The sequence below is a fragment of the Eretmochelys imbricata genome, chromosome 6 (genome assembly GCF_965152235.1).
Source record: "Eretmochelys imbricata isolate rEreImb1 chromosome 6, rEreImb1.hap1, whole genome shotgun sequence".
Lineage (NCBI taxonomy): Eukaryota > Metazoa > Chordata > Testudines > Cheloniidae > Eretmochelys > Eretmochelys imbricata.
Window position 1 is genome coordinate 102,288,025 of NC_135577.1, and position 12,260 is coordinate 102,300,284.

General features: G+C 40.6%; 2 protein-coding genes across 3 annotated transcripts in view; one reads left to right on the plus strand and one right to left on the minus strand.

Moving 5' to 3' along the window:
* Window positions 1-1,728, plus strand: part of DGLUCY (D-glutamate cyclase) — a 116,605-nt gene extending 114,877 nt beyond the window's left edge. For both annotated transcript variants that reach the window (XM_077819266.1, XM_077819265.1), the window contains exon 13: window positions 1,112-1,728. In XM_077819266.1, coding sequence (XP_077675392.1) covers window positions 1,112-1,252 — 141 coding nt within the window. In that variant the 3' untranslated portion in view covers window positions 1,253-1,728. The remainder of the gene's footprint in view (window positions 1-1,111) is intronic.
* A 5,848-nt stretch (window positions 1,729-7,576) lies between these two features.
* On the minus strand, window positions 7,577-8,674 carry GPR68 (G protein-coupled receptor 68). The gene has a single exon (XM_077820004.1). The coding sequence runs from the start codon at window positions 8,672-8,674 to the stop codon at window positions 7,577-7,579; it is 1,098 nt and encodes a 365-aa protein (XP_077676130.1).
* Between the last annotated feature and the right edge of the window lie 3,586 nt (window positions 8,675-12,260).

Here is a 12,260-nt window from a genome sequence, read left to right on the forward strand (position 1 = left end):
AACGGTACCAGATAACGAATTTTTGATTGTTAATTGGCTTTGGGAGACTATTCCAGTGCTTCCAGAAAAATTTCAAATGTAATCACACACAAAAGTACATTAAACATACATATAATAATGCTACAGTATACTTCATTTATATATCCAAACACTGTAGTAAAACTGTTGTAATCAGTAGGGTTTGAAACATTTCCATACAAATAGTGTACATTTTATGAAAGGGAATACTTGATATTTTTAGTTTATGAATTCTTGTATCAAGCAAACTACAATTACTGAAAATGTTTCTTTTCTTTCCTTCCTGTTTCTCCTCTCATTGCATTAGGATCCAATTAGGTGTGGTGCTAAGCACCCACAATTCTCACTGAAATCAGTAGAAGCTGAGCGTGCTGATCATTGTGCAAAGTTGGATATAGGTTGCACAGATTATCCCAGTATTTTCTATTTCTCTTTCTCCCCCATCTGTTCTCTTTTCCCCTGTTCCTTTTCTTTAAAATCTGTCTGTTTCTGATGGTTGTATATATCAGGAAATAAGTTAGTTAGGGATGAGAATCCCAAAGGGTAGCAGAAGCCCTTCCACAGGTGAATGTATGCTACTTATGGGGAGACCCCACACACACACACAGAGCCAGCCCTAGCCCTTAAAAGCAGTCAGTTAGGATTAGCCCTAAAAGGACAAGTCATGTCCAGGCTGCTTTAAGCCATTATTTTCTGGGGGAACCAGATAGTCTTTAAGATGCTTTGTGTGAATATGTATTTGGTTCTACTTTGTGAAATTTACTAACATGAAGCTAGCCAGAATCTCAACACAGTGGATTGAAATTTCGGAATGGAAACTAATGTGCTTTTGGTTTGGTACCGTTAACATTGCTCAGTAATTAAAGGGTATCTATGAATACTGGCTTTTGTTAATTCCTTAGCACTTGCATTTCCTGCTACCAAAGGTACCCTTTGGTCCCCTTAGAATGGGAATGTTTTTGATACTGCTAGCCAAAATAAATTCTTAGGAAGATATGGTCACAGTCTTCTAATGTTTAATTGAAAGATTTTGAGGAATATTTCTTTGCCTTATTAGGTACATTAATAATATATTAATTATACCTTTTTTTAGGAAGAAAAGTTGCTGAAAACACTTATACAGCATGGCGTCCGTAGTGGAGTAACTGCCAATCTTGAAATGGAAGTGGATGGACTGCCCTTCTACAACATACACTCACTTATGATTGAAAAACTGCTGGAGCAGATACTGTAATGACTTTTCCCTAACCATTTCTAAACTCTAAAGTTTCTATTAGATTATCTCTCCACCCGCAATCTAACAACAAGGTATGGAAGACCAGAAAAGGCTTGTTCTATATATGTAGGTACTTATATGGCCTCCATCACTAGTATCTGAGCATCTTACAATCATTAATGATTATCCTTCTAACATTGCTGTGAAATAGGAAAGTTTCGTTAGCCCTGTTTGGCAGATGAAGACATGAGAGAGGGAGAGATTAAATTATTTCATCAAGATCACACAAGAGGTCTGACACAGACCTGAATCCAGCTCTCAAGAGTCCCAGACTCGTGCCTTCACCACAAGCCCATCTTTCCTGTTTGATAAGTATAAAACTCTGAGTTATGACAACTCACTCATACAATCTATGGCCTTATATAGTAAAAGATGACTATGTTTCATGAAAAAAAATCAAAAGTCTGTTGCCATTAAATGCAGAAGTGTTATCACCCTTGCCTTTTCCTCTGTTACTAATTCACACAGCTGCAACAGGAAGTAGTGCTTGTAGCAACTTGATTTTTAAAAGACAGTATGGAAAGCAGCTCCAATAAAGATGCAGGTTAAAAAAAAAGAGTCTTTATGGCCGTGAAAGTCCTAAATGTATCATCTACGCCAGAGGTTCTCAAACTGTGGTCCGCAGACCACCAGTGGTCCACAAGCTCCATTCAGATAGTCTGCGGATAGTTCCCTCTAAGGTGCGTGCCTGGGTGGCTGCACACAAGAGAATGAAAGGCCACCCATCCAATTAGTGGAGCCGCGCAGGCAGGGCTCCACTAATTAGGTGCCTGGATCCTGGAGATGTGAGGTGAGGTGGTGGACTTGGGGGGAATATGGGGTAGGTGGGAGGGGGCATTGGGGTGAGAAGAAGGGGTGGGGTGAATTTGGGATGTGCAGGGCTGCAGCAGCCAGAGAAAGAGGCGACTTTCCCCAGCTCCAGGGCTGCGGCTGGCAGGGAGAGATGGCCCTCCTTCCCAGCCTCAGCTCTGTGGCTGCTGTGGCGGGGCAGAGTCCCCCCTCCTTCCCAGCCCCAGCTCAGGGGCTGCCATGGCAGGGGAGAGAGGGCACATCCATCGCATTAGAAAGGTAAGACTACTAATATTAAAATATGAGTTGTGTGCCTTTATTTGTAGAACACAAAAACATTATTATTAAGGTTTTTTTAATATGTATAAAGTGTTTTACAATAGTTAGCTAACGGTAAAAACAACATTTGGAAAGATCATTAACAACATTTGGAAAGTCGGCCGAGCCCCTCAGCAATTTTCAGGTAGTCCGTGGGAAAAAAAGTTTGAGACCACTGATCTACAGTTCCTGCAACCCCTCTGACTGTGTATTCCTTTGATCGTGGATAAACAAGGGAAACTTTACCAGAACTAATGAAATAATAGTAGCATTGCATGACTCCTATGTAAAGCATGGGGAAATAATGAAACTGACGTGCAGAAATTTCCCTTTAGTAAGAGAGAGGCCTGGTTTGTGTGTGTGTGTCTCTCACACACACACACACATCTGCACCCACACACAGTCCACTAATAGACTGCATTTACTTAACTCTATAACCACCAATTAGCAGCTGTAACAAATGTATTTTACAACATTAAATTTAGTCAAGAATGTTTGAATTAGTAGGTCTTTATCCCCTTGCATCTTCCGTCCAAATACAGGATGTGTCAGATAGCTATTACTGGGAAATATTAAGTTTAACACTTTATTGTTTTTCTCTAAATAATAAAAATCCCAGTGCTTTTTCATTAACAAGACTTTAATCCAGAAGTGATGAATAGCATTTTCCTGACAACTGCAATGTGGCGTATGATGTTATATGCAGAGTAAAAGGCAGTCACAGTGAATATCTGTGATAATAAAACTCCTGGTATAGTCGTGGGATTAAAATTGCACCTGTCTGGCAAGATGAATTTCATTAAGCAACACTGAGTTCATGTTTAGAAAAAGAAAACCATCAACACCTCCCTTTCTGTAGGACAGATGAAATTTTAAAGTTCTAAGGGCCAAATTGTGACTCAGTTGCACAGGTTTCAATCTGCTTTTACACTGATAATGAAATTTGGCCCCACGCCTGTACCAACTCAGATTAGCCATATTCTGGTAGATGACAGTTGCATGTAAGATGCCATACTCTGCATTTCAGCTCCATATTTTAATTGACAAGGGAAACTATAAAGTAGCTAAACATAAACAAGGCAACAAATGCCTTCAATCGTCTTAATCCAAAACTGGTGTGTGCCTTACACCATCTTAGATCAGGGAGAATGAATAGTTAAAGATGTGGTTGTGCAGGCTGCATTCCCAACAACATTCTAGCTTTGCTTTAGTGCAATTTGGAACTGCTGCCATGTGACCTAGAGGGCACCAAAAGGGAAGAACGGACTGGGAAAGGTTTGGAAGGAAGTAACAACTGATCAAGAAAAGTGCATGTATAAGGAAATCAACCCAGCATCATGGGAGCTCTCAGCATAAAGAAATTTAAATTAACTAAACAATCTGAGTGTTAATGTAAACAGACCTAATCCTCTTTTGGGAGTGGGGATATGAGTTCTTTTGGCACAAGGAGGGAAGAGAGAATGCTCTGAAGTCTCACAAATGGACTCTTTGGGCCAAACCCAAAAGATAGACCAAATCAATATAGGAAGAAAATATAATCAATGCATTATTTATTAAATGCATTCCCTAATTATTTCTAGTGTATACCTTCACAGTGACTTTCAGTGCAGCATTCAGTATGTATTATTTGTTAAGCATACAGTCAACACAAGATGCAAAAGGTCTGCCTTTGAATGTCTTTTTAAATATATTGGGTATTTACATTGCTGTGCGTTGTCTGTGGGTTGCACAGAATTAGTGTGTTTTAAGGAGAGCTTTGAAAGCAGAAGGTGGATGCCAGGAGCAGCAGCAGTGCAGGGGGAATTTTAGGGTGTGAGGGGCAGAAGGCAAGAAGGCACAAAAATTAGACTTCAAAAAGGAGATGAAGTAAAGGTGAGGCAGTATTGACTAGCGAAGCAAGATGTATAAGAAACAAGATGTTGGCAGGAAGAGTTGTGGGAGCCTATACATATGCGACGCTCCTTTCTTTTATTGCCAATACATTTCATTGTATAATAGTAACTCCCTATGTTTTTGCTGTTCCCTCTGTGTAAATCAAAGGCCATTATGGATCACTTTACATACAGTCATTTTGACACTGTATTCCAGGAAAAGTGGGTCCCTTTGTAACAAATCAAACCATAGAATTAAAAAAAAAATTGTTGGGGGACACAGAAGTTAAACTCATCCTGTTCAACACGCTGTCTGCTCTACAGTTTATTATAATTTAAGTGCCTTTATGCTCTGTGCTGCACAAAACACAGAAAGATGGAAAAACACGACAATCCAAATTTTAAACTGGTTAGCGGAGTATCGATTTAAATGAATGTGTATCATCAAATACTGTGAATCAGTGCACTGGCATGTGGTGTCAACTCTATCCATGACCCCAAACTAATGCTTCCTTTGAAGTCCATGGAATAAATTCATTGCCCACTAAGTTCCAGATTGAGTGTCCACTGAAGTCGGTGGCAATCATTGGCACTGGATCAAGCCCAAGAGCAGTGGCTCAAGACCCAACAAACATTAACTATCAGTTATGGAAAAGTGCTTTATCGTGAATTCTCTTCTAATATATCCCTCATGATTTTGTTGGTTGGTTTCTTTGCTTTTTTAGTTTGGCTGTGTCTTTGCATTTCCTGCTCACTGGTTGTTGCATGGCTTCAGGATAACTGGGACAAAGTTACAGAAATCATACACATACACAAAACATTTTCTTTTGGGAAATGTTTATCACTTCATTTTACATAATTTGTTCCATCCTCCACCTTTTCAGCAAGGTGATCACAGAGTTTGACAGCTTTTTCATAAAGTCAATACATGAACAAACAATCAGCAATTAAAGACCATTATGGCAAATTCACACCACTAACATTATCTTATTTCAGCCAGTCCAGTCATCAGAAAAGCAGCTTCCCCATGACTAGCGCTATACTGAGTCAGTAATATATACACGTGATCTAAGCTAAACTGACCTAGCATATATTTTCCCTGCCCTATGTCAAGGCCCAGGTTACTCAAGGGAACTAAAGATAGGTTTCAGAGTAGCAGCCGTGTTAGTCTGTATTCACAAAAAGAAAAGGAGTACTTGTGGCACCTTAGAGACTAACCAATTTATTTGAGCATAAGCTTTTGTGAGCTACAGCTCACTTCATCGGATGCATTCAGTGGAAAATACAGTGAGGAGATTTATATACACACAGAACATGAAAAAATGGGTGTTATCATACACACTGTAAGGAGAGTGATCACTTAAGATGAGCTATTGCCAGCAGGAGAGCAGGGGGACGGGGGACCTTTTGTGGTGATAATCAAGGTGGGCCATTTCCAGCAGTTAACAGGAACGTCTGAGGAACAGTTGGGGGGGGGGGAATAAACATGGGGAAATAGTTTTAGTTTGTGTAATGACCCATCCACTCCCAGTCTCTATTCAAGCCTAAGTTAATTGTATCCAGTTTACAGATTAATTCCAATTCAGCAGTCTCTCGTTGGAGTCTGTTTTTGAAGTCTTTTTGTTGTAATATTGCAACTTTTAGGTCTGTAATCGAGTGACCAGAGAGATTGAAGTGTTCTCCAACTGGTTTATGAATGTTATAATTCTTGACATCTGATTTGTGTCCATTTATTCTTTTACGTAGAGACTGTCCAGTTTGACCAATGTACATGGCAGAGGGGCATTGCTGGTACATGATGGCATATATCACATTGGTAGATGTGCAGGTGAACGAGCCTCTGATAGTGTGGCTGATGTGATTAGGCCCTATGATGGTGTCCCCTGAATAGATATGTGGACACAGTTGGCAACGGGCTTTGCTGCAAGGATAGGTTCCTAGGTTAGTGGTTCTGGTGTGTGGTTGCTGGTGAGTATTTGCTTCAGGTTGGGGGGCTGTCTGTAGGCAAGGACTGGCCTGTCTCCCAAGATTTGTGAGAGTGATGGGTCATCCTTCAGGATAGGTTGTAGATCCTTGATGATGCGTTGGAGAGGTTTTAGTTGGGGGCTGAAGGTGATGGCTAGTGGTGTTCTGTTATTTTCTTTGTTGGGCCTGTCCTGTAGTAGGTGACTTCTGGGTACTCTTCTGGCTCTGTCAATTTGTTTCTTCATTTCAGCAGGTGGGTATTGTAGTTGTAAGAATGCTTGATAGAGATCTTGTAGGTGTTTGTCTCTGTCTGAGGGGCTGGAGCAAATGCGGTTGTATCGTAGAGCTTAGCTGTAGACGATGGATCGTGTGGTGTGGTCTGGGTGAAAGCTGGAGGCATGTAGGTAGGAATAGCAGTCAGTAGGTTTCCAGTATAGGGTGGTGTTTATGTGACCATCGCTTATTAGCACCGTCGCGTCCAGGAAGTGGATCTCTTGTGTGGACTGGTCCAGGCTGATGTTGATGGTGGGATGGAAATTGTTGAAATCATGGTGGAATTCCTCAAGGGCTTCTTTTCCATGGGTCCAGATGATGAAGATATCAGCAATATAGCACAAGTAGAGTAGGGGCATTAGGGGACGAGAACTGAGGAAGCATTGTTCTAAGTCAGCCATAAAAATGTTGGCATACTGTGGGGCCATGCAGGTACCCATAGCAGTGCCGCTGATTTGAAAGTATACATTGTCCCCAAATGTGAAATAGTTATGGGTGAGGACAAAGTCACAAGGTTCAGCCACCAGGTTTGCCGTGACATTATCGGGGATACTGTTCCTGATGGCTTGTAGTCCATCTTTGTGTGGAATTTGGTGTAGAGGGCTTCTACATTGTCTGGCTATGTAGACTCCCTCCTCAGGCCCCACGCTACCAGCACTCCCAGCTATCTTCGAGACACCACTGACTTCCTGAGGAAACTACAATCCATCGGTGATCTTCCTGAAAACACCATCCTAGCCACTATGGATGTAGAAGCCCTTTACACCAACATTAAATCTCCTTACTGTATTTTCCACTGAATGCATCCGATGAAGTGAGCTGTAGCTCACGGAAGCTTATGCTCAAATAAATTGGTTAGTCTCTAAGGTGCCACAAGTACTCCTTTTCTTCAAGGGAACTAAGGAATTTCCCCTGTGGCAAGAGTATCAGCTCAGCTCTGCTTACAGTACTGATGAGTTATTAAGCTCTTTAGAATGTAAAGCAGTTGCAATACATTTATAAACCAAAGACTGAAGCCCAAACTTAGACCTGGAAACTTTAGATCAGTCTCCCTTTCTAATGGGTGCTAAAGTCTGTCTATACTGGCGATGGAAAAGTCTTTCATTTCATTAACAGTATGTAGTTTGTTTAATAACTCTGGCTCTTCATCCGCTAGTACACTGCTGCTTTTTCTGAGGGTTTCTGGAGTTTTCAGCTGGTAGGATACCTTGGTTTTAGTCTTTAAACATCTTAAGCATGTTAAACTGGAGTCTCTCATTTTGACAAAATTCTGGTAGGTGCTCTCACTGGAAAAGCAGTACAATACTGGGTCAGCAACACAGTTAAAACTAGTCAACAAGAGAGAAAAGTGATAAATGTTAAAGATTTTCCCTGCAAACATGCAGTTTTTCTCAAACAAGCTGCGAATTACCAACAGGATGTGGTATGGTCCAAAGCAAACCAAGAAAATGACAACTGTGCTTGAAACCAGACGTTTAATTTGGATTTTTGTCTTCTTTTGAGTGCCATGGCTCTTGCAGACAACTCGTAAAATGCCACAGTAAGAAAAGAGCAGTAGGAAGAAGGGGAAAAGGAAGCCAGCAAAGAAGCGATAATAATTGATGTTGTGCTCCCAATTTTTGATGGGATAATGTTCAAAGCATATTGTATGACTCTCTGCATCCTTACTAATTTCAGCTTTCTTAAAGAAAAACCAGCTCATCAGAATTTCCTTGCCCCAGATTATGATGCTCACCACCACAGCAGCCTTTATTGTCCGAAACTGATAGAAACGAAAAGGATGTACCACTGCTAGATAGCGGTCAATGGAGATGCAGCAGAGGAAGCCCACACTGATGTAGATATTCTCATACAGGAGTATGCCACAGATTTTGCACAGATCTGTGTCATAAGTCCAGTTGTCATGCTGCAAAACGTACTGGAGCCAGAAGGGCAAAGAGAAGATGTAGAACAGGTCTGCTATAGTCAAATTGCACAGATAGATCCCCAGTTCATTTTTGGCCCTGATCTGTAGGTATCCATAGTACAGCGAGAGGCAGTTAGCTGGGAGACCTACTACAAAGACAAATATGTATATAGTGGGGGATAAAGTCTGGTGTATGCTGTGATTAATGATGCAGTCAGTAGAATTATTCTCAGTCGCATTCTGTAGAAAATCCTGCATCTTCTAGCAGTGACCGTACATCTATCATCAGAGTCCCAAAGAGGGAGATGTAAATTTTAATTTCATCCCGTTTCAGAAGTTACTCATTTCTTCCACTCTGTCTTCCTACTGAGGTGGCTGTCTGCCTTAGGATCCTAGTGATCTGAAAGTAAAACATATGAAAGTTCTTATGAGAAATATCACTGAAAAATAGTATCATTTTCAATAAACTTAATTGTCCTAGCCCTGAGCTGTCTCAAGTTCTCTAACACAAGACCTGCCACAGAAATCTCATAATTTCGGAATTCTAAATACATGAATATATTTCAGAGTAGCAGCCATGTTAGTCTGTATTCGCAAAAAGAAAAGGAGTACTTGTGGCACCTTAGAGACTAACCAATTTATCTGAGCATAAGCTTTCGTGAGCTACAGCTCACTTCATCAGATGCATAAAGTGGAAAATGCAGTGAGGATTTTTTATACGCACAGACCATGAAAAAATGGGTGTTTATCACTTCAAAAGGTTTTATCTCCCCCCACCCCACTCTCCTGCTGGTAATAGCTTATCTAAAGTGATCACTCTCCTTACAATGTGTATGATAATCAAGGTGGGCCATTTCCAGCACAAATCCAGGGTTTAACCTCACAACCGTGCTATCAGATAAGGAAATATCTCCATTTTACAGATGAGGCACAGACATATTAAGTTAGTTGCTCAGGATAACATGCTTCCTGAGGCAGAGTAGAGAATAGAGTCCTATTCAAACTTCCTTATAGGGCACTGCAGCTATGGCAATTTAATTTCCTGAACAAAATGTACTGACTCTGCAATTCCTGCAAGGAAATTGCACTTTTCAAGCAGTCTCTCCTGCACAGACAGTTCCAAAGCTGCTTTTCCCTATCGAAAGACTTGCAGGGAAAGGTTTCCAGAAACCTTTAAAAATCTCTAATAATAGCGTATCCATTGTCTCTGCCCTGCAAGATATTCCATTGCAGATCTGCTTAATTACAATGGATCCTCAAAAAAAAAAACAGTCTGCTGCAAGTTTCACTTTGTACATCACCACTGTACGTGGGTATAAATATGTTCTGCTAAGGAACACTTTTATAATCCAGAGCTCTAGCCCTACAAGCCTTGTCTACATGACACAGTTTTACAGTGTTTGAACATGGTTGTGAAGAGCTGACTACAGTTTAGCAGTCAATGCAGACCACAGTAAATTGCACTCAGCATCAGGTAGCTAACTGATTAAATCCTGATCTCCACCAACCATTAAATCATAGTCAGCATTTGGTCATCTAACATGATTGTTCACAGGTGTGTTCAACCACAGTAAAAGTAGGCTTCAATGTAGATGTTCAGAGGTGAAGGCCCTTGTGAATATAACCCTTTTTATATGGTGTATTTTTCCTAAAGCTCAAATTAATATTAGGCAGTTCAAAAAAATGCCAGCATTCTAAAGGAGAGTAGAAATGGTCTTTACAGCTTCTGCATGTTTCCTCTCCCTGTTTGATTTCAACCTAATTGTATTGTTGTTTGTTTCCTTTCATCTCTCTGCAGTGTCAGGTTGTATGACCCCTCCCAACATAATACAACAAACAACAAAAAATACTATCCTTTTCTACAGCAATTGCCCCAAACACTGCCGCAGTTGTATTGTGCACTGCAGTGTTTGAGAATGTTACCGTAGAATTTTTTTAATGCTTTTTATAAAAGGAATTGTAGTCTTTTTCAAGATAATGGGCTACAGTCCTTTAAAGGGGACCTACAAAGAAGTTTGAAGAATTTTACTTCTATATGTGATGAAGGTGATTGGAAGTGGTTTTCCCCCCAGACTAAAAACATTGACCTAGTCCTGCAAAGATTTATGCATGTTTCACTTTACTCACTGGGGAGTAGTCCCCCTGAAGTCACAGCAATGTCAAGCATAAACATGTCTGTCTTTGAAAGATTGTGCTTGTTTTTTGATTTTGCTTCCCTCCCCTTCCCATCAGGAATATCAGGCCTGGTCTTGCTAGAGGCTTTCTTAGGGATCTCAAATATGTTCAATGTGAGCCCTCACATCCTGTGTGAAGGGGTGGGCATCTTGAGTGCTTAATAAAGGCATCCAGTCACTACAGAGCCTTCCCAGGGAGACAAGACCAAAACCAACGGACCTAGTTACTTGAGTAAGGTTTAGTTATGTGACTGCAAGACTGGGCCTTAAATTCTAACTAATTGGTCTGTGTGCTTGTTTGGATGACCTACATACCAGGAAGGCAGCATGAGCAAGGACACACATATTGTGATGCTATTTTTAGACCTTTCCCCTAAACAAGATTGGGGTGCAAAATAGTGGTCCTATGGTGCAGAAGGACTGGTCAGGAGCTAGTCTTTCTCTGAGACTCACTAGGATGCACTGCAGTGGGTGTGAGGCTGTGACACTCAGTACAGAAACATGGCTTCTTGTGTATATTTCACATGGGTAGTTAGAACCCTCAATCCCATTTTCCCTAATCACAATAATACCATTTTACCATTAGGACAGCACATCCCTGAATTATTTGCCTAATCTCGGGTTTTCACTTTTAAGCAGTTATATCGCTAATTTTATGTTTTAAAGGATACCTATCGGGAAGTAAAATAATCTTTCATGCAACTTTCATTTAAATGATGATCATTGAAGAATGCAACTTTGGTTAACATGTAACAGATTCAACAAGGTTTGAATCACCTCTGAGGTGAAGGAGGACCCTGGATCTCCCCGTGAGCGGGTGGGAGCACCTTCACGCTATTCCACTCAGTAATCAGAAGCATGAGACACTGGGCTGAATCCTTCTTACCTTTCTCATACCAACTAATTTCATTGACCGAAGCTAGTTTTGTGTTAGACAAGCAGTATCCAGCGAAGTGCAGAGAGTTTAGGCTCCTGCTTGGCGTTCTCATACAAAACTGTGCGCCTCCACTGTGGACAGTGTCACAATTATTTTATGCATTAATCAAGTGTGGCAGAAGAAAGGCTCTTTGAAGGGAACAAGTCACAAGTATCAATGATTTGGTTTGAAGTTTGCTCTTCATTAAAGCAAACTTCATAAATCTTCTCCCATAGAATAAAAAGTGTGCAAATGTACTACCAAAGTCTTTAACTGTTATCCAGTTTATAACTCCACAGTGAATGTAGATTGCACTGAGACAAAAATCAGACACAATCCGTATTTGTAAAGTGCTTTGCAAATGGTACTTTTCCTCCAAGGAACTCAAAATATTATTATTATAATATCAGTACTACTCCATATGAAAATCAAATCCCGTAAGTATGAGAAAACCCCAAGTTGGTTGGGTTTGTTTTCTGGAATCCTTCAAAATGGAGGGCAGTATGAAGGCCACAGCAAAAGTTTTTTTGGAACAATATTGTTCTAATACAATTTAAACTTACATGTGATGGCCACAAGGTTTCCTGCTACTGTATGAAGTGCATTGCCTCCCAGAAGTGCTGGAGTATGTTATCTGGGTGAGGAAGGAGAGGAAATTAATTTCTATAAAACTCTTTGCCCTGTTACAGCTAAAATATATATTTGAGCCCCTTTTAAGGTTTTAATCTCTTTGTCACTTAACACAGGGTTCAAA

Bases quoted from the DNA above. Each gene is read 5' to 3' on its own strand.
- GPR68 (XM_077820004.1), bottom strand. From the start codon at position 8,674: ATGCAGGATTTTCTACAGAATGCGACTGAGAATAATTCTACTGACTGC.